Genomic DNA, 22053 nt, shown 5'->3' on the forward strand with positions numbered 1-22053 from the left:
GATTTCATTTGTGTGTGTTTCATATTGTTAGTGAGGATACATGCAAACTAGAAGTTACCGTCCAAAACATGATGAAATATTGCAGAACTGTTGCAGCAACAAACAACGAATACAGCATGGAATATCCAAGAAAGAGCAGAAAAAATTTGTAGTTTGAAAATCCAATACAGTTGTTCACCCTAGAGAGAAATTATTAGAACAAAGCCTTTGTTTATATAATAAATAACAACTGGGATTTAAATTCTATTTTCACAACCTCATAACATAACCAATAAATTATTTTTGAAATCACAGCTGTACAGTAGCAAACACAACAAGTAATATGCACTGAAAAGTTCCACAAATTTCAGTAAAATGATGATCAGATAACACGTCTTGCCAGTGACCCTAGATGAGTTACTTATAATGAAAAGGCTCCAGGGCAAATTCCTTTGTTTTTTTTTAGGACCTTAGTTTCATAAGATCTTTTATGCCTAATCGAGAGGGAAGATGGATCTTGTTTAACATCCTATAAGAAACACACATCTGCTGCAGTGCAGCACTTGTTCTTACTGCCCTGAAGGTTATGGGCTGAATTTCTTCAGTGGTACATGAATCTGTCATCTACTAAGTAGGAGGCAAGTCTAACTGAATCTATCATGCAGGACTCTACAGTTGCTCTTGCTCTTGTACTAAGATAAAAATGTAAAAACTTCCAAAGCCATTGATGTTCTTTTTTGCCCCCCCCAAAAAAAAATTGGAGCATGGAACCTCAGTGCTAAGGAAAGTTATTACTGAACAGATAAACTTTCAGGGAAGTAAACTGCAACTGAAGATCTACTTAACTGAAACTGTTGTCCCGTTCAATTTTTTGCAAATTTGCCTAGTTATATAAAAGATAAATTGATGGGACAAAATGAACCGAATTATAAATTAAGGAATTTTGAAATACTGAATGGATATGAATTTATCTTAAACTCATTTTAATTCTGCAGATGAAAAGTTCACAATGACTAATGAACAGTAACCAACTACAAGTTTATTTCAACAGGATTTTCAATGTTAAAGATGAGAAACCAGACAATTAAGAAATCGTCTGGCATTATCTGAATTCACAACACTAGAAATCATACACTCTGTCCACTCTATAATGAAACCACAAATTACATTATATGTGAATTAATGACTTGATTATAAAAAGTTTTATGACTTGATTACACTTGTTGCCCAGTGCTTGGTTAAATATCAGATTTGACCTACCAAGGACAGTGATGATCCATTTTCAATACACACCTAAAAACAAATTTTAAAAAATCCATTAGTAATAAATAATGACCACTTAAAAAGTAAACCTCAGGTATTTCCAGGAGAATTTCGGCTGGTCTTTAACATCAATTCACAAAGCCTTTAGCATTATTGAAACTCAAGGCACTTCACAGAAGAACTAAATTTGACAAATCTGCATTGGAGCTACAGGCTGGTTAGTGAGATAAAATTTAAGGTGTTTCCTAAAAATAGGAGAGCTATATGGAAAAATTTGGTTTGGGAATCCTAGGGTTAGGATTCACAAGCAGTTGAAATCACTGCTGCAATTATCCAAGCAATTAAAATGATAACGTTTAAATGGTCAGAACTGGAGTGTAAACATGTGGGAGAAACGGAAAATATAGAATACAATTACTCAAGATAGACTGCAGTTAGCCAAAGATTAATCTGGGAATCTGTCCAACCAGCTAAAAAATTTCAGTCTATGTTTCAGCCTAGATAATGTGAATATTAATTATTTAGACATCTTCAAATTGCAGGTTATGGGTTAGAAGAGAAAATGATCAAAACTGATCTGTGGAAAGAGAAAAAAAAATTGCAGGCCAGATTATTCTGGACCATTGCCTAGATTTAGATCCATTGCCCATTGTATCCATGAATAATTTTCCTGGCTGAACTTCTGTACTTGACAGGTATCTGCTGATGTGAAGTAGATTCTGTGCCACAAGCAGAAGTCAAGTAGGATATTCCAAGTCCCAGACAGCCTTAGTGGTCATCAGTAGACTTTAAAGCTTTTAAAAATATTTCTGGCTTGCAGAAACATTTAAGACAAGTCAAAAAGGGGATTAGAGATTAAAACATTATTTTGGCAATTAAATGTAAAAAAATATAATTAACAGCACATTAAAATCATATAATTAGAAACATTAAAGTAAAAAAAACATTGATGTTTTACCAAAGACACTGAAATGGAAGTCTCTGTAAACACAACAGGCCTCTGTGCTGTAAAGATGAAAACAGGATGCAGATTGCAACCAGTACATTTCTTGGTAACTCACTGCTCCACTGTTGAGTGTAATAGAAAACGTGCCAGTATCTAAACCCCAGCACCTTCACCTTCTGCTTTTCATTATACACTTGGGAAATCTGATTTGCTAAAGAGTGAACAGCTGACAGCTGGTGATTTCTTCTGAAACTGTTGGCTATAAATCAGTGCACTTTGTGCCAGCGTTTCAGATCTATGATCTTTAACTGACCTTCCATGTACATGAGGATCAGGCAGAAAAGTAGCATTTTGATAGGTAAGCAGTGACCTTGTCAAATGGTGAGTAGGCTCAAGGGACTGTGTGACCTATTCTTCCTCCTGCTTCTTACACTCTAAGCTGTTCAACAGTGCTCTGAAAGTAAGCACATGAACATTTGCGTGACAAGAGAACTGATGCATTGTTTTAACTATTGCTTATTCCACTATTTTATGCATCAAATAATAAAAAAACAGTCATTTTAAATTGCTGTCCTTAGATATCTGTTCAAGGTAGGACTGAATGCATTCTTGATCCCTTGAAGCTTGCATTCTCAGTTTTTGGAATTAGATCATTGCCATATTCACTTGTACTAAACTCACTTTCCCTTCATTGCATAAAAGGAATGAGTTTTGTCAGATTCACATAGCAGACTGTCTAATGACAGCATTCCAGTTACTTCAGCAAACTGTATTAAGTGGCAAGCAACTCATTAAATATAGCTTTACAAATGTAGCTCTGCTGCAGTTGGTATACAGAAGTTCTGATGTGAAAATCAAAGACCAAAGGTATAATCAGCATTACATTCTCCAGCAGGGGAGAAACCATGTTACTAAGTACGTAGTGATACCATGAATATTTAAACTCTGCAGGTGAGAAATCTGTTCATTGTATACAAGTAATAAAATAGAATTTCACTGCATTCAAATCAAGAATAGGATATATATTAGAATTCATTGAATTCAATCTACATAACTGATCATTTGTACAAGAACATTGTTTATTTAAATCAATCTAGTTGCTTCATTTTAGATTTCCTTAATTAAAAGATCTGAACTGCATACGTGTCACAGATGGAGCAGTGATGACAACGATCAGGCTTAATCAGTTGGCACCGGTCACAGTATCGGATGGCTAATGAAAAGAAGAAGGATTAGTATCACTCTCCTGCAATTTTAATGCTTAGATGAAGAAATTTCTAAACCAAAAGTTTCAAGGAAAATCTCTTCCTTTTAAACTTTTAGTACATAACAGGACACAGGTCTATAAACTTAGAAATAAAACATTTCAACAGATCTAAAGGGTGGTCAGTGTTACAGAATCTAACAACATAAAAGGCCACCAAGCTAGTAATTGGTAACACAAAATCAATACTGTCATTTTCAGCTGAAATACACCACGATAAACCTATTACTGTTTAGCAGAGTGGCTGCACTGTGTACGAACAAGGGTGAACAATATATATGCAGAATAATATCCCTTCTTGGAGACTGCATGCATTCGAATTGTAATGACATTGTAACATTAGTTGAGTATAGTATATACTATAGAGGAGTTGAGTATAGGAGCAAAGAGGTCCTTCTGCAGTTGTACAGGGTCCTGGTGAGACCACACCTGGAGTACTGTGTTCAGTTTTGGTCTCCAAATTTGAGGAAGGACATTCTTGCTATTGAGGGAGTGCAGCACAGGTTCACAAGGTTGATTCCTGGAATGGCGGGACTGTCATATGTTGAAAGATTGGAGTGACTGGGCTTGTATACACTGGAATTTAGATGAGAGGGGATGTGATTGAAACAAATAAGATTATTAAGGGATTGGACATGCTAGAGGCAGGAAACATGTTCCCGATGTTGGGAAAATCCAGAACCAGAGGCCACAGTTTAAGAATAAGGGGTAAGCCATTTAGAATGGAATTCAGGAAAAACTTTTTCACTCAGAGAGTTGTGGATCTATGGAATGCTCTGCCTCAGAAGGCAGTGGAGGCCAATTCTCTGGATGCTTTCAAGAAAGAGTTAGGTAAAGCTCTTAAAGATAGCAGAGTCAAGGGATATAGGGAGAAGGCAGGAACGGGGTACTGTTTGTGGATGATCAGCCATGGTCACATTGAATGGCGGTGCTGGCTTGAAGGGCCAAATGGTCTACTCCTGCACCTATTGTCTATTACCTGCACTCCAATATGGTGCAGACGGACTTTGAAGTTTTCCTGCAAGACTCCCAGAAGGCTAATCTACAGATTGAGTCTGTTGTAAAAGTGGCAAATGCAATGTTGGCATTTATTTCAAGAGGAGCAGAAATTAAAAGCAACGAAAAAATGTTAAGCCTTTATAAGACATTGGTCAGGCCACACTTGGAGTACTGTCAACAGTTCCTCTCTCAGAAAGGATGTGTTGCCATTGGAGAGAGTCCAGAGCATGTTCACGAGGATGATTTCCAGAATCAAGTGGTTAACATATGAGGAGCATTTGGCAGCTTTGGTCCTTTACTCACTGGAATTTAGAAGCATGTGGAAGGATCTCATTGAAACCTACCAAATGTTGAAAGGACTAGATAATGTGGATGTGGAGAGGAGGTGGTGGCATCCAGAACTAGAGGGTACAGCCTTAAAATTGATGGGCGACCCTTTAGAACAGAGGTAAATTGAATTTTTTTTAGTCAGAGGGTGGTGAACCTGTGGAATGCTCTGCCACAGAGTGCGATGGAGGCCAAACCCATGGTGAAAGTTGATAGTTTCCTGATCGCTTAGGGCGTCAAAAGATATGGCAAGAAGGCGGGTGTACGGGGTTGTTGTGATCTGGGATCAGCCATGATGAAATGGCACAGCAGACTCAATGGACTGAATGCCTAATTCTGCTCCTATGTCTTATGGTCTAGCACCAAGTTATTTCCTCCCTCTTCTCACTATTAGTCAAATTAATTATTTTCCCAAAAGGGGTCAGCTTTTGCTACTATTTAGTGTACTTACTTTATGTTTGTTTTTCAAATATGAGACATTACAGATGTGTGAGAATGGATTCTCATACCTCCGGATACAGTCTTGGTGTACACTGGTAATGTTTTAGCCACATCCAATAGAATTTGCTTTTGCACCTCAGGATTTTCTTCTCGCTCATATCTCTCTCTGTCAGCTCTGGTCAGTTGAAACTACAAGCACATGGAAAGTAGAACAAAATTCCATTAACAAGAGTATGCAAGAATGTCTCATTAAAAAAAGAGCTAATGTTGTGGTACAGCAAGAAGAATAAATGTTATGTCGTATTATTATATGACAGGAAGTCAGAAGAAAATACTGGCAATAATATTATCAGGGTTTACAATCAGGACCGGTCTCTCAAAACTCATTAGAAGATGGACTAAATTTTAGTACCTAATAAAAAAAATTACACCTAATAAAAAAAATTGAGAGTTAGGGGGCAAAAGTTTAAGGGTAACACGAGGGGGAATTTCTTCACTCAGAGAGTGGTAGCTGTGTGGAATGAGCTTCTAGTAGAAGTGGTAGAGGCAGGTTCGGTATTGTCATTAAAAAAAAATTGGATAGGTATATGGATAGGAAAGGAATGCAGGGTTATGGGCTGAGTGCGGGCCAGTGGGACTAAGTGAGTGTAAGCATTGGCATGGACTAGAAGGGCCGAGATGGCCTGTTTCTGTGCTGTAATTGTTATATGGTTATATGGTTTTCATATAGCAATTGCTTTTTTGCATTAATTATTGCCATTTTAAAAACTAGAGTTATGGCAGTTTATTACTGTGTGTTGTTCAACAATTAGCTGGTTTGAACACTATATTCGAAACCTAGCCGAAAGTATTAAGGTGCTAAGCAGTTTTAACTGTTAGAAGGCTTTCCCTTTAAACAGGTATGTTGACAGTTAACTTACGAACTCCAGAACCCAGGCTCTACTAAAAACTGGCTACCTTCCTAGATCTAAAGGCACATGTACAAGCAGAAGGTCAGACTTTGACTTATTAAACAGAGAGTTTGCTACTGAGTAAGGTGGATGCAAATAATCCAATGAGATTATTTTGTACAAGAATGGAAGAGATACTTTCATTGCCAATATTAATCCTTCATTCAACATTAATTAGAATGATCTGTTGTTTTTCTCTGTTTCTCATGTGACAATTTGCTGTTGATTTCCTATGATACTTTATAATAGAAACAAAATTTGAACATCATCACAGTTAGATAAAGAATTTTGGATCATTCTGCAGGGGAAATGAAACTCCGATAGAAACAGAAGTTACAGAAAATTCAATGGTGGTGAAAGTGAAACAGAATAAATTCAAGAATGTTAGTCTTATACACCTCCTGCAAAGTTCTACAAAGCCCTACAACATTATGCAGATAGATAACAAGCGACTAGGTTTTATAAATCATTTAACTGTGCTGCAAGCAGCTTTAACAGATCAACCCCTATTTTCAAAGGTCTTTGTTTACAAATTCATCCACCAATTTTGTTCGATTTCTCACTTATTTATAGTTTCTAGCTCAAACAGGTTTTGCCAAATAAGTACATTCTTGTCTAAGCTACTCCAAACAAACTGCACAGAAGGAGCTCAATTTGCTTTTTCTCTCAATGGCTTTGATGCTTCTTCAACAGATGTACTGAATCAGCATCCAACAATACTCGAGGGAATGTAACAATACATCTTACAATTCTCTACTCTGTTTGAGAGTTCTTGGGGTACTTGTTCTGTAGAGCAAGTATGATCCATCAGCTTTACATAAACCATGATGATGAAGTTAAACATGACACAAGATCAATAAATGCTCTCTTAAGTCAAAATGAATTACCTTTCGAGAAGGCTGTGCTGGTTCTGTAAAAATAGCTTTGTAATAGGTCCACACAAACAGCACAAAAAATAAATGAAATATCACAAGATATGCAGCTGTAATATAACAAAAAAATGGATCAGATAAAAGCCAAATGGTTTCATTTTTAAAACAGATAAATAATAACATTTGCATTTTAGAAAAAACAAGTGCACCTATAACTAACAAACGCTTATATTTGCAAGGTTTAGACAATCAGCTTTGTCTTCCAAACAGACAAGGACAATGCAATAAAGCTGATGACAATCCTATAAATGAGCGGATAACAGCTAGATGGTAAAGACACAGACCACTGGCTAAAAACATGGATCAGTGAAGACTGATGTTGAAGACTTTAAGATGGCACAATGGCGCAGTTTGTGGATCGCTGCAGACCTGAGTTCAAGCTTGACCTCGAGTGATATCTATGTGGAATTTGCATGTTCTCTGCGTAACTGCATAGGTTCCACTCCCCACATACAGGCTGCTCTGATTCCCTCCTATATCCCAAAGGTGTGCAGATTGGCAAGTTAATTGGCTACTGTAGATTCTCAATTTTTCTGATGAAGATGAATAGTAGTCTCTGCAGGTAGATGATGAGAATGTGGGGGGCATAAAATTAAAGTTAATGAAGGATTAATGTAAACATGTGGTTGATGGGGAGCATAGACTTGGTGGGCCAAAGAACCCATCTGCCCCATATGCCCCTATGACTCACTTATTACAGTAGTTGAAATTGAAAATGCTTTTTCCTTAGTTGTTTAATTATATTAAGTCTCATCAGAGAGTGACTACACTTTCAGCTAAGAGAGTCATTTTTGTCCTAGGTTATGTCTCAGTGATACTTAAATTTACTAATTCTGCCAGCACATCATGCCCTCCATTTTAAGCAGTAAGCGATGTGATATGGCTAGAGGCAAATGCTGAATTCAAAGCAGAAGCCAAATAATTCAAAATAGGATGGTTTCAAAAGTTGAATGTTTTGTTTTCTATTTCATTATGTTCTTCGGTTATGCCCTACCAGCAACCTTGGTTTTAAAGTAGCTCCCATGCAGCTAACTTGATTGATTCCCTATTTAAATTGTTAGATTATCATTAATTTGCACTGTTTGGGCAATTTTTGTGGCAAAACCACAAATTACTATGAAATCTTATAAATATAGAACCCTAATAGCAAATAGTTGAGACTTATTAGCAACAGCTAGGAAACAAAACACAGAATACTACCAGACTGTTGTACTGCCAAAGTTTCAAATAAACAAACTGCTTAATATGGATTATTTCTTGTCATCATTTAATATTCCTTAACTGAAACTATTCTAGATGTGAAGAAACAAGCAACATAATTTCTGTTACTAAAAGATAAACATGCAATACATACAAATTCAGTACGAGGTCCTTGTTAATATTTTTGATTTCAAACCAAAGAAAACTATTTACAAATCTTTATTATATTATTAGCAAGCTCCAAAGCAATTAAAATAAAATGCAACATTTTGAAGTTTACTAATGGGGATAATTTTTTCAAATTATCGACATCTGGGTATGGCCAGCAAGGCTGGCACATCCATTTCTAACCAGGTTTGCTGACAATCTTTTGCCAATGAGAATTTCACAAGTGTTGGAACAACACAAAGCCATGACAGATTTTGTTTCTTCACATTGCTCACTATTTCAGGACAATTGCCAAATGGAGCCTTACATTTATGGTGTATAAGGATTGTCGTGAAATAAAACAGCCAAAATATTTTGCAACATTTGTACTTGGGCAAAAAAATCTCTCACATTTTAATAATCTAATGTTAATTTCCTTATAAAGACTGACATATACTTGGAGTGAAAATCAAACATTGATATTATAAACTCACTACACGTGGCCAATTTGGAAGCTGATACACTTTTGAGAGCAGATATTTCCTCTCCAGATAGCAATGTTATTCCTGATCTGACGGCGCTTAACCCAGGCACTAAAAGCTTATATGAAAAAAATGAAGCATTTGATCCATTCCTTATCTCAAGGAATATGAAAAATAATTTTCTAAGGAACAGTAAAACATTATGCTACCCTCTCCAATGACTATCATCGCAAGAATTTACAGCAATTCTTTAAAGAACTGGGTTTCCATCCCTCTACTAATGATGCTGCCTTAACTGTAATTCAATAATGAATTTCTCTTGTCCTTACTTACCACTCCATCAACACATTACGCTCTGCAACTTCTGCATCTCCAAAGGATCCTATCTCTACTTCCCACTGCCTGCTTTCTGCAGGGATCACTCTCTAAGCGATTCCCTTGGCCATTTGTCCCTCCCCACTAACCTCCCTCCCAGCACTTATCCCTGCAAGCGGCCTAAGTGCTACACCTCTCCCTCTCACCTCCATTCAGGGCCTAAGGCAGTCCTTCCGGGTGAGGCAACACTTCACCCGTGAACCTGCTGGGGTCGTCTGTTGTGTCTGGTGCTCCCAATGTGACCTCCTCTACAGTGATGAGACTCGCCGTAAATTCGAGGACTGCGGCTTTGAGCACCTCTGCACCACCCACCACAAGCAGGACTACCTGGTGGCCAAACATTTTAATTCCTATTCCAACATGTTGGTCCATGGTCTCCATTTGTGGCAAGATGAGACGATCCTAGGGTGGAGGAGCAACACTTTATATTCCATCTGGGTAATCAATTTCTCCTTCAAAAGACAAATCCCACCCCCCCCCCCCAACACCACTCTTTACAGCTAGCCTCCTTCACTTTCCCCCACCCTTTTTATTCTGGCATCTTTTCCCCTTCCTTCTCAGTTCTGAAGAAGAGTCTCAGCCCAAAACTTCAACTACCTAGTTATTTCCATAGATGCTGCCTGACAAGCTGAGTTCATCCTGCATTTTGTATATGTTGCTTTTGATTTCCAGAAGCTGAAAACTTTCTTATGATTTTGTGGAAAAGTGATTTTGAGAGAAAACTTGCATGCAATATCAAAAAAAGTAGAAATGGTTTCTGTGGATGCCTACAAAAGAAGGGAAATAAGTGTGATACCACTGGAGAATTATCCCTGCTGGTGAATTAATGCAAGGAAATAAAGAAATAGCATTATGTTATATCGGGGTTTTTTTGCATCAGTCTTCAAAGCAGGGGGCTCTGCAAATATCCCCAGCAGATGGGAGAATTTCAAATAAAGGGAGGAATTGTAAAAATCTCAATCACAAGGATCATAATATTGGAGAAACTAAGGGGCCAATGGTTACACAAATGAAAGGGATCCAGTGCTCTGCACGCAAGAATTTTAAAGGAAATGGTGACAGAGACAGCAGACTCATTGGTTGAAAATTTTCAAAACTCACTGAATTCCAGGAGGGTATCAGATAATTTTAAAAACAGCTGGGAGGGATGTAACTAGTAGTGTACCCCAGGGTATCAGTTCTTGGTACTTGATTGTTTAACAACTTACATTAATGACATGGAGGAAATTAAATATAATATTTCAAAGTTTACAGATGATATTAGAATCAGATAAATGGTATGTTGTGATGATGTAAGAGTGATTCTGCATGGTATGTTAATAGATTGAGTGACTGAACAAAAACCTACCAAATGGAGTTTAATATGGGGAAGTATGAGGTCATGCACTTTGATAAGAGGAATTAAAAAGCTGGATTATTGTCTAAATGGAGAGAGTCTGCAAAATTAGTTAAATTCAGAGGCGTTTTTATTTTCTACTGCATGAATCACATAAAGTTAGCAGGCAGGTACAACCAAGGGGCAAACTGCATTTTGGCCTTTCTTACAATGGGCTGGAGTTTAAATTGGGTGGTTTAGTTATAGTTGTATAGAGTGCTGATGAAGCTACCCCTGAACTATTGTGCACTGCTTTCGCTCCCTTATCTAAAAAAATGATATAGTCAAAAGAGATTTAGCAGATTAATTCCGGGGATGAGAGGATTGTCCTTGCGAGAGAGGCCGGACTACTTAGGTCTGTATTGCATGGAATTCACAAGAACTGAGGGGACTATGTTCAGCATACAAAATGCTAATAGGATAGATGCTGAGATTTTTGGAATTCTCTGCCTGTGAGGGTGCTGGAGGGCAGATCATTAAATATATTTAAGGTAGAAGTAGATGAATATTTGAAAGATGGAGTGTTAAAGGTAACTGGTACAAAAGACAAGTCAAAATCAACATAGAACAGCCATGATTACATTGAGACCATAAGACACAACAGCAGTATTAGGCCATTCTGCCCATCGAGTCTCTGTCATTCCATCATGCTTGATGTATTACCTACCTCAACCCTATTCTTGCCATAACCTTTGCCACCTTTCTAATTAAGAACCTATCAAACTCTGCTTTAAATATATCCAATAACTTGACATCCACAGCCATTTGTGACAATAAGTTCCACAGATTTGCCACCTTTCAGCAGGTGTAGGCCAGCTGACCTCTCCAGCCTGGCCCACCCACCTTACACTTATTGAAAGCTGAGCCACATTTGAGAAGCCTCCTGGCCTACTCCTGCTTCAATTCTCCTGCACTCTGAAGTTATACTTTTATTCAATTACATTATTTTTAAAGTTATAATACTGAAGGGGTAAGATGACAGTGGAACCTAAGAGAAAGTGAACAGATTAAAAGGAATAATCAAGGAGTGGCTATCTACCTGTGACATTACTTTCAAGGAATTATGGATCTATGGATGGTGTCCACATCCCTCTGTTCTATCACATTCCTCAGTGCCCTGTTCACTGTGTAAGGCCTACCCTGGTTGTTCCTCCCAAAGTGCAACATTTCACGTTTGTTTGCATTAAATTCCATCTGCCACTTATCAACCCATTTTTTCAACTGGTCCAGATCTTACTGCAAGCTTTGATAATCTTCCTCGTTGTCCACTGCACCATCAATTTTGGTGTTTATCCACAAATTTACTGATCCAGTTTACTACGTTATCATCCAGATCACTGATATAGATGATAAACAACAACGGATACAGCACCGATCCCTGCAGCACTCCACTAGTCACAGGCCTCCAGTCAGAGAGGCAACCATCTATACCCACTCTCTGGCTTCTTCTATGAAGCTAATTTACTATTTTATCTTGAATACCGAGCAACTGAACTTTCTTGATCAATCTTCCAAGTGGGTCCTTGTCAAAGACCTTGTAGACAACAGACCATGTAGACAACATCCACTAACTTGCCTTCATCAACTTTCTTGGTAACTTCCTCAAAAACTCTATAAGGTTGGTTTGACCCAACTTATCACACACAAAGTCATGTTGATTAGCCTAATCAGTCACAGTCTATCCAAATACTTATATATCCAGTCTCTTAGAATACCTTCCAATAACTTTCCCACTACTTATGTCAAGCTCTCGATTCTATAATTTTCTGGATTACTCTTAGAACCTTTCTTAAACAACAGAACAACATTAGCTATCCTCCAATCCTCTGACACCTCGCCTGTGGCTAAGGATGATTTATATCTCTCTACCTTTAATGGTGGGACCACAACAATCTTCTGACCATTAATTAAATAATTATTACAAGATGTATTTGAGTTATTTAGTTTTTATTAACAGAAGAGATTCTGCAGATGTTGGAAATCCAGAGCAGCACACAAAATGCTGGAGGAACTCAAGCAGCATCTACGGAGCGGAATAAACAGTTGATGTTTCAGGCCAAGACCCTTCATCAAGACAGGATAGATGGGGAAGAAGCCACAATAAAGAAATGGGGGGGGAGGGGAAGAGGAGGGAGTAGAAGCTGGCAATAGGTGAAAACAGGGGAAAGGGTATGTAGTGAGAAGCTGGTAGTTGGTAGGTAGAAAAGTTAAAGAACTGAAGAAAAGGAAGTTGATAAGTGAGGTGAGTGGAACATGGGAGAAAAGGAAGAAGGAAGGACAGCAGGGGCCAGTGATGAGAAGGGGTAAAAGGAGAGCCGGAATGGGGAATCGGAAAAGAGTGAAGGGGGAGGAGGGAGAAATTACCAGAAGTTCATGCTGTTCATGTTTGGAGACTACCCAGATGGAATGTGTGGTATTGCTCCTCCAACTTGAGAGTGGCGCCACTGTAGGCATAGAGGCAGCCATGGGTCAATATGTGGGAATGGGAAGCAGTATTGAAATGGGTGGACACCAGGAAAACCTACCTTTTGTGGCTGACAGTGTGAAAGGGCTAAACTAAGTGATGCACAGATCAACAACAGGTCTCAAAAATGTAGAGGAAGCCACACTGGGAGCACCAGGTAGTTTTTAGTGGAAGGATCCTGCTGATGATGATGGATGTTACGAAGAATGATGTGCAGGACTGGGAGGCTCATGGGGTTGTAGGAAAGGACAAGGTATCGATCCCTGATATGGCAGTAGGAAGATGCAGTGAGGGTGGATGTCCGGGAAATATAGGAGATGAGGGCAAGGCAGCATCGATGTTAGAGGAAGGGAAACACCATTCTTTGAAGAAACAGGACTTCTCAGATATTCTGGAATGGAAAGCCTCCTCCTGAGAACAGATGCAGTGGAGATAGAGAACTGAGAACTGAGAATAGCAAAAGATCTTGGTGACTGTAGTGATGATTTGCAGCAGACTAAAAAACTTGAGCATATAGATATTAAGAAAGAGGATGTGCTGGAGCTTTTGGAAAGCATCAAGTTGGATAAGTCGCCGGGACCAGATGAGATGTACCCTAGGACATGTACCCCAGTGTGGGAGGTGAGGGAGGAGATTGCTGAGCCTCTGGTGATGATCTTTGCATCATCAATGGAGATGGGAGAGATTCCAGAGGATTGGAGGGTTGCGGATATTGTTCCTTTTTTCAAGAAAGGGATCAGAGATAGCCCAGGAAATTATAGACCAGTGAGTCTTACTTTAATGGTTGGTAAGTTGATGGAGAAGATCCTGAGAGGCAGGATTTATGAACATTTGGAGAGGTATAAAATGATTAGGAGAAGTCAGCATGGCTTTGTCAAGGGCAAGTCGTGCCTTACAAGCCTGATTGAATTTTTTGAGGATGTGACTAAACACATTGATAAAGGAAGAGCAGTAGATGTAGTGTATATGGATTTCAGCAAGGCATTGATAAGGTACACCATGCAAGGCTTATTGAGAAAGTAAGGAGGCAAGGGATCCAAGGGGACATTGCTTTGTGGATCCAGAACCGGCTTGCCCATAGAAGGCAAAGAGTGGTTGTAGGTGGGTCATATTCTGCATGGAAGTTGGTCACCAGTTGTGTGCCTCAGGGATCTGTTCTGGGATCGTTACTCTTTATGATTTTTATAAATGACCTGGATGGGGAAGTGGAGGGATGGGTTAGTAAGTTTGCTGATGATGCAAAGGTTGGAGGTGTTGTGGATAGTGTGGAGGACTGTCAAAGGTTACAGCGGGACATTGATAGGATGCAAAACTGGGCTGAGAAGTGGCAGATGGAGCTCAACCCAGATAAGTGTGAAGTGGTTCATTTTGGTAGGTCAAATATGATGGCAGAATATAGCATTAACAGTAAGACTCTTGGCAGTGTGGAGGATCAGAGGGATCTTGGGGTCCGAGACCATAGGACACTCAAAGCAGCTGCGCAAGTTGGTTAAGAAGGTGTACAGTGTATTGGCCTTCATCAATCATGGAATTGAATTTAGGAGCCGAGAGGTAATGTTGCAGCTTTGTAGGACCCTGGTCAGACCCCACTTGGAGTACTGTGCTCAGTTCTGGTTGCCTCACTACAGGAAGGATGTGGAAGCCATAGAAAGGGTGCAGAGGAGATTTACAAGGATGTTGCCTGGATTGGGAAGCATGCGTTATGAGAATAGGTTGAATGAACTCTGCCTTTTCTCCTTGGAGTGACAGAAGAAGAGAGGTGACCTGATAGAGGTGTATAAGATGATGAGAGGCATTGATCGCGTGGATAGTCAAAGGCTTTTTCCCAGGGCTTAAGTGGTTGCCACAAGAGGACACAGGTTTATGGTGCTGGGGAGTAGGTACAGAGGAGATGTCAAGGATAAGTTTTTTTACTCAGAGAGTGGTAAATGCGTGGATTGGGCTGCTGGCAATGGTGGTGGATGCGGATACAATAGGGTCTTTTAAGAGGCTTTTAGATAGATACATGGAGCTTAGTAAAACAGAGGGCTGTAGGTAAGCCTAGTAATTTCTAAGGTACGGTCATGTTCGGCACAACTTTGTGGGCTGAAGAGCCTATATTATGCTGTAGGTTTTTTATGTTTCTAAAGCATTATCATAGTACATATACGTCACCATATACAACCCTAAGATTCATTTTCTTGCGAGCATTCTCAATAAATCCAATAACTATAATAGAATCAATGTAAGTCTGCTCCAATAGGGCAGACAACCAGTGTGCAAAAGACAAACTGTAAAGAGTAATAATAAACAATAATTATCAAAAATATGAGATAAGGAGTCTCTGAAAGTGAGTCCTTAGGTTGTGAAAACATCTCAGTAATGGGGCAAGTAATATTGAGTGAAGTTAACTCCATCAGCTCAAGAGCTTGATGGTTGAGTGACAATAACTGTTCCTGAACCTGGCAAAGTTAAGTCCTGAGGTTTCCCTGATGGCAGTAGCAAGAAGAGGGCACAACCTGGGCAGTGAGTTGCTGCTTTCCTGCTACAACATTTCATGTAGATTGCTCAATAGTGAGGAGGGCTTTACACACAATGGACTGAGATGTATCCACTACTTCTTGTAGGATTTTCCTTTCAAGGGCTTTGGTGTTTCCATACCAGGCTGTGATGGAGCCAGTCAATACATCTCCACCACACATCTACAGAAGTTCATTAGAAGTTTTAGATATCATGCCAAATCTTCGCCAACTCCTAAGGAAGTAGAGGTGTTGCTGTGCTTTCTTTGTCATTGCACTTACATGCTGGGCCCAGGACAGTTCGTCTGAAATGATAACACTGAGGAATTTAGTGCTGCTGACATGCTCCACCTATGATCCCCTGAAGAGGACTGGCTCATGGACCTCTGGTTTCCTCCTCTTGAAGTCAATAATCAGCTCCTTAGTCTTGCTGACTTTGCCAATCTCCTTGATTCATCACCACCTTAAATTCGGCTTTGACAGTGGCATCATCAGCAAACTTGAAAATGGCATTGGAGCTGTGATTAGCCACACTGTCGTAAATGTAAATCAAGTACAGCAGGGGGCTAAGCACACAGCCTTGTGGCGTACCTGTGCTGATGGCAGATATTGTTGCCAATCCGAACTGACTGAGGTCTGTAAGTGAGGGAATCGAGGATCCAATTGCACAAGGAGGTATTGAGGCCAAGGACTTAAAGCTTATTGATCAGAGTCCGTAGGTTTAAAAAAGATATCACTAGACAGTTTGTCTCCAGAGATGGAGACACAAAAGATCAAGAAAGGGGAGAGAGGTGTTGAGATGAACCAAGTAAATTTAAGGGCAGGGTGGAAGTTGGAGCAAAGTTGATGAGATTGATGAGCTCAGCATGGGTTCAGGAAGCAGCCCCAATGCAGTCCTCGAGGTAGCATGGAAAGAGTTGGGGAACATTACCAGTGAAGGCTTGAAACATGGACATGTAGCTGACAAAAAAGACAGGTGCAGCTGTAACTCATCCAGGTGCCCACAGCTACACCTTGGGTTTTGAGAAAGTGGGAGGAGACGAAAGAGAAGTTGTTGATGGTGAGAACCAGTTCCACCAGAATACAGAAGGGTGGTGATGGAAGGGAAATAGTCTGTTATCAAGACAAAATGCAGAGAGCTCTAGGGCCTTCCTGATAGGGTTAGAAGTGTATAGGGACTGGATATTCATTGTGAAAATGAGGCGATCAGGGACAGGGATCTTAAAGTGATGTCACAGATTGAGAGTGTATGAAGTGTGAAGAATAAAGGTGGAAATGTACTGAACCAAAGTAGTCTGGAAATCCAGAGCAACACACGAAGGGGAATTTAGCAGGTCAGACTGCAACTATGAAAATGAATGAGCAGTTGATATTTCAGGCTGAGACCCTTCATTAGAACTGGAAAGGAAGGGGGAAAGATGCCAGAATAAGAAGGCAGGAGGAGGTGAAGAAGAACAATCTAGAAATTGATAGGTGAAGCCAGGTGGGTGGAAAAGGTAAATGGCTGAAAAAGGTGGTATCTGATGGGTGAGGAGAGTGGACCATGGAGAAAGGGAAGAAGGACAGGCACCAGGAGGAGGCAATGGGCAGGTGGGGAGAAGGGGTTAGAGGCCAGAGTGGTGAATAGAAGAAGAGGGAAGGAGGGAGGGGGAAAAAAGAGCTAAAAATTACTGGAAGAAGAAATCAATGTTCATGCTATCAGGATATCAAGACAAGAAGAACTTTATCCCTGTTGAAGTGGTGGAAAGGTGTGAGCAGAGATATCTGGGAAATGGAGGAGATGTGGGTGAGGATAGCATCAATGGGTGAGGAAAAGGAATACTGTTCTTTGAAGAAAGAGAACATCTCTGATGTCCTAGAAAGCAAAGCCTCATCCTGGGAACAGATGAGGTAGAGACAAGGGAACTGAGAAAAGAAGTGTCTGAAGTGGATCAAGTGAATTTAAGAGAAGGGTGGAATTGGAAGCAACGTTAATGAAATTGATCAGCTCAGCACGGGTGCATGAAGCAGCACTGATGCAGTTGTCAATGTAGTGCAGAAAGAGTTGGGGAGAATTACCAGGGAAGGCTTGGAACATGGACTGTTCCACACACCCAATGAAAAGGCAGGCATAGCTGGGGCCAATGCAGGTGCCCATACCTGCCCCTTGAATTTGGAGAAAGTGGAAGGAGCTGAAGGAGGACCAGTTCTGTCAGGTGGTGGCAGGGAAATGGCTGGGTCTTTTGTTGAGAAAGAAACATGTTCCTTTTGCTAACACTTGCATGTTACACATGTAACACTTACACAATAAACACAAAATATATATTTTGATTTGCAAATTAACTGGTTGCACAGTAATCACTGTTTTGTAAAGTGTCTAAAGAAATGTGATCAGAATGTAATCCCCAAACTATAGTCCAATAATCATATTTTCTTTCCATTTTGGTCACCAATGTGATCAACCTCTTTGTGTCCATCTAAGAGCCATGTGGTGTTTCAATCACTCCAATAACCTGAAGCATTCTCTATCAGTGCCACCACTTTCAAGACATGATTTCTCTTAGCTGACAAAACATTACACAAGGCCATAAAAATAATAGAAGCAGAGGTACATTATTTAACCTCCCATGTCCACTCTACTGATATCACAACTGATTTTCTACCTCAGTGCCACTTTCCTGCATTAACCCTGTATATGAAAAACAATCAAAATCTTTCTTGAATATATTCAGTAGCCGTGCCTCCATTGCCCTCAAAGGGAGTGTATTCTCAAGAAGACAGCTTTGCTCACCTGTTTCCTGAATAGTCACTTCCTTATTTTGAGACTGTGAACAGAGGCTCTAGATGTCTCAGATAAAGCAAACATCAACATATGCCCTTTTAAGAATTTTGAACATTACGATGAAATTAACCTTTATTCTTCCAAACTCAGTACAGTACAGTACAGGGCCACTCCCCTTACTAGCTCACCATGTGACAACTCTGCCATCCCAGATCTTTTTGGCCTTGGTATATTCTAATTCTGTAACAGTTGCATCTTTACATCTCAGCAAGCATCAGGCACCTTTCTAACACAAGTTTGCAATACACTCACCCAGTTCCTCCATCAATAGTGGAGGGTGTCTCCACCCTGTCAATAGTGTAGATTTTGGTCACCACTCCACTGGATTCACTAACACCTCTTTTGGTCACCTTCCTAACTTCATTCCTATTTTCTACTCAAGTTCTTCCCCTTATGTGAGAAACACTGCATGTTAGCATCTTGTTTTTATTTCAATGTTCCAACAAAATAAAGCCAAAAGGAAAAATAATCTTTAAATATTTATTACATTTTCTGTCATGACACAGTGTGTTCCTATGACCATGTAAAACTTCCTTATTAATCATAACCAGATCTTTTGGGGACAAAGTGTTTAGTTTTGTTTTCATCTCTGGAACTGAAATCTGAATATAGCTTTAGATATTGCTTGGTCAATTATCTGCAAGAATTCTCCGTGAAATGAGATTGTGTCTCAACATGGTAAATGTATTCCTTTAATTTGCCACTAATGGACATTACCATTCAAAAGCCAAAATAAATGGAAATGTCAAAAGAAAAAGCAATAAATGTTTCTTCTGAACACTGGGATAAACCAACTGTAAAATGGAATCCAGCAAACTTCAGAATGTCCAGACAGTATATTGGACTAGAAAGACTGAAACTGCGTGCTTCAGATGAAAAATAGTTAACTCTCCTGAAATAACATCCCTCCTTTGATGAGCTCCTCAAAATTGAATTATGTTAGTTGATTGAAAGAGAAATCAATTGGTCTGGAGGTTTCTAACTTGCAGCTTTTATTTTTGGAGCATATTGAAATGGATTTGCTTATCACAAATGCAGGTGAAATCTGCAATTGTCAAAAAGGATGTGAAAAAATAATTTCAATTTTAAAAATTAACAAATGCCTGTCTTTAAAAATTCAATAGCAATAATATTTACATAAATGAAATAATTAAAATATCCCATTTTACTTAATAAGTCGCAAATTGAAATGCTTCGGCACTGAAAGGAAGCCCAGAGTGACTATTTCAAATCTGATGAGCAATCTTACAAGTTATTTGATAAAATCCAAGTATTTATCTTATCTTTCCCTCGGGGAAATTAAGTATGGAGGGTAAATTCAGAATATCGATTTTATCAACAATAAAGAAGTGGGTACAACACAAAGAGTCAAAAGGCCTCCTTCTGTGGTTTGAATTTCTATGATTATGGTGCAATGAATGTGAATTATCAGACAAAGCAATTGCTTAGCATATCCTGGAAAGGGAGGCGGGAGTCTGGGATGGATTGGGAAGTTAAAGGAATTGTGGGGAACGAGACAGAATGCATTAACTAATCAAAGACTTGCTTAAAAGGTGGAGATGTGCATGCCTTACATGTTTTTCCATGGTAAAACAAAACAAACTTTTTCTCATCGTTTCCAAGTCCCTCAAGTAAATATTGCACTTCTGGGCTTTTATGTAAAATACTAAATTTGTACTGAATGTTTAAACTTTACAACCTGAAATGTCAGTAATTTATAGCCAGCTGGCTGATAAGTATTTACAATGTTTTAAGGTCTTGACCTTTGCTCATGAACATAAGCAAATTATATTGACCCATTGAAAATGGTGAAACACATTAGCTGTTCAGTGGAAAAGCAAGTTCGTTAAAAGATCAGAAAGATCCAAAACAAAGCCTTACCTTTTTCCATACCATTACGGATAGTAACTGTAAGAGAAGAATGAACAAGATTTTAAAGAAGGAAACATTCAAAATGCACAGAAGTATTTATCATTTACAGTATAAATAGATACTTTGATTTGTAAGGTAGCAACTTCAAAATGATTTTTGCTGCTTTTGAAAACTATTCAATGAAAGTTACTGTGGTAGCATGAGCTGCTTACTTTATCACTATAAAGTCAAAGTCGAAGAACATTCATTATCAAAGTATGTCTGCAGTATATAACCCTGCGATTCGTCTTCCCCCAAGCCCCTTAAAGCAGATCTTCAATTTCTTCTTAAGTGTTATGATTAACCCCACTTCAGGAGGTAATATATTACACATTCTAATAATTTGCGGCAAAAAAATCTGCAGATGCAGTTTTTTTTATAAGTAGCAGTAAAATGAACATAAAAGATACAAAAATCTATGTAATTTATTTTAGTACATGACATGATAAAAAAAAACCATACAGCTAATTTCTTAATTAACTCCAGGTCATTTGATCTTTACTAGAATTCAGCCCAAAATAGCATCACTAATAGTTTACAAAAATTACAAAATATCAAATGCAAATTTGATGTTACTCAGTTCTCTGAAGCCGATGAGAGACTTAATTTAGCAAAGGAAGCAGCCTCAGTGGCAATGACTGCTTGTAGCCTTTCCTGCCGCATGCATGAGTGTAAATTCCCCCGTGATTAGGTTAGGGTTAATCAGGTGGTTAGGGGGTTGCTGGGGCAGCAAGGCTTGAAGGGCCAGAAGGGCCTATTCCGTACTGTATCACTACATAAAGTAAGTTGCTGGTCAACTTTACTCAATACTGAGAAGCAATTACCACAAATCTGTGTGCCTATATTAAAACACAGGAATATGATGTCGTGCCAAACTAATTAGATGCCAAACTACACTAATTCCTTATGCTTGCAGAATGCCCATACCCCTCTATTCTTTGCACCTTCATGTGGCAGCAAATTTTATGCACTCACAAAAAAAAACTTGCCCTGCACATTTCCTTTGAAATTACCCCATTTCAACTTAAATGCATGCTGTCTAGCATTAGACATTGCAACCTGGGAACCTTACCTATGCCTCTCAATCTTACAAATTACTATCAGGTCTCCCATCAGCCCCCACCACTTCAGAGAAAACAACCCAGGTTTGTTTAACCTTTCCTCATAATACATGCAGTACAATCCAGGCAGTATCCTGGTAAACCTCTTTTGCACCCTCTCCAAAGCCCCCGCACCCTCCACGTTTCAGATGTGGACTTGCTACTCCCGATTAACCCTCCCTAGTTCCCCCTAATACTTTAAGAATTTGCCTTATTCCAGTTTATTTCTCTCCCACAAAGTCCTTACTTATCATTATATCATAAAACTTAAGCATTTGTGGTTACTTCTCTCTAAATGTTCTTCCACTCAAGGATTTGTCATCTGGCGAGGCTCATTACCTAACACCAAGTCCAGTCAGGCCCTTCTCTTATTGGTGTATCCACATACTGATTTAAGAAACCCACCCAAATGTACCTAACGAATTCTGCTCCATCTCTTCTTGTGCTAAGGAGGTCCTAATCTCTATAACTGGGTGGGGGGGGGGGGGTTGTTGAAATTATCCGCAACAACTACTTTGTTGCTTTTACACCTTTTCCTATACTGCCTCAAAGTTTATTCCTCAATGTCCCAGTGGCTAT

General features: G+C 39.2%; 1 protein-coding gene across 1 annotated transcript in view; it reads right to left on the reverse strand.

Moving 5' to 3' along the window:
* zdhhc15b (zinc finger DHHC-type palmitoyltransferase 15b) overlaps positions 1-22053 on the reverse strand; it is a 60912-nt gene that overhangs the window by 13291 nt on the left and 25568 nt on the right. The window contains exons 2-7 of the mRNA XM_059976851.1: positions 20345-20371; positions 7057-7151; positions 5288-5408; positions 3332-3401; positions 1240-1272; positions 59-179 (exon numbers count right to left, since the gene is read on the reverse strand). Coding sequence (XP_059832834.1) covers positions 59-179; positions 1240-1272; positions 3332-3401; positions 5288-5408; positions 7057-7151; positions 20345-20371 — 467 coding nt within the window. The remainder of the gene's footprint in view (positions 1-58; positions 180-1239; positions 1273-3331; positions 3402-5287; positions 5409-7056; positions 7152-20344; positions 20372-22053) is intronic.

This window comes from Hypanus sabinus, chromosome 8 (genome assembly GCF_030144855.1).
Source record: "Hypanus sabinus isolate sHypSab1 chromosome 8, sHypSab1.hap1, whole genome shotgun sequence".
Lineage (NCBI taxonomy): Eukaryota > Metazoa > Chordata > Chondrichthyes > Myliobatiformes > Dasyatidae > Hypanus > Hypanus sabinus.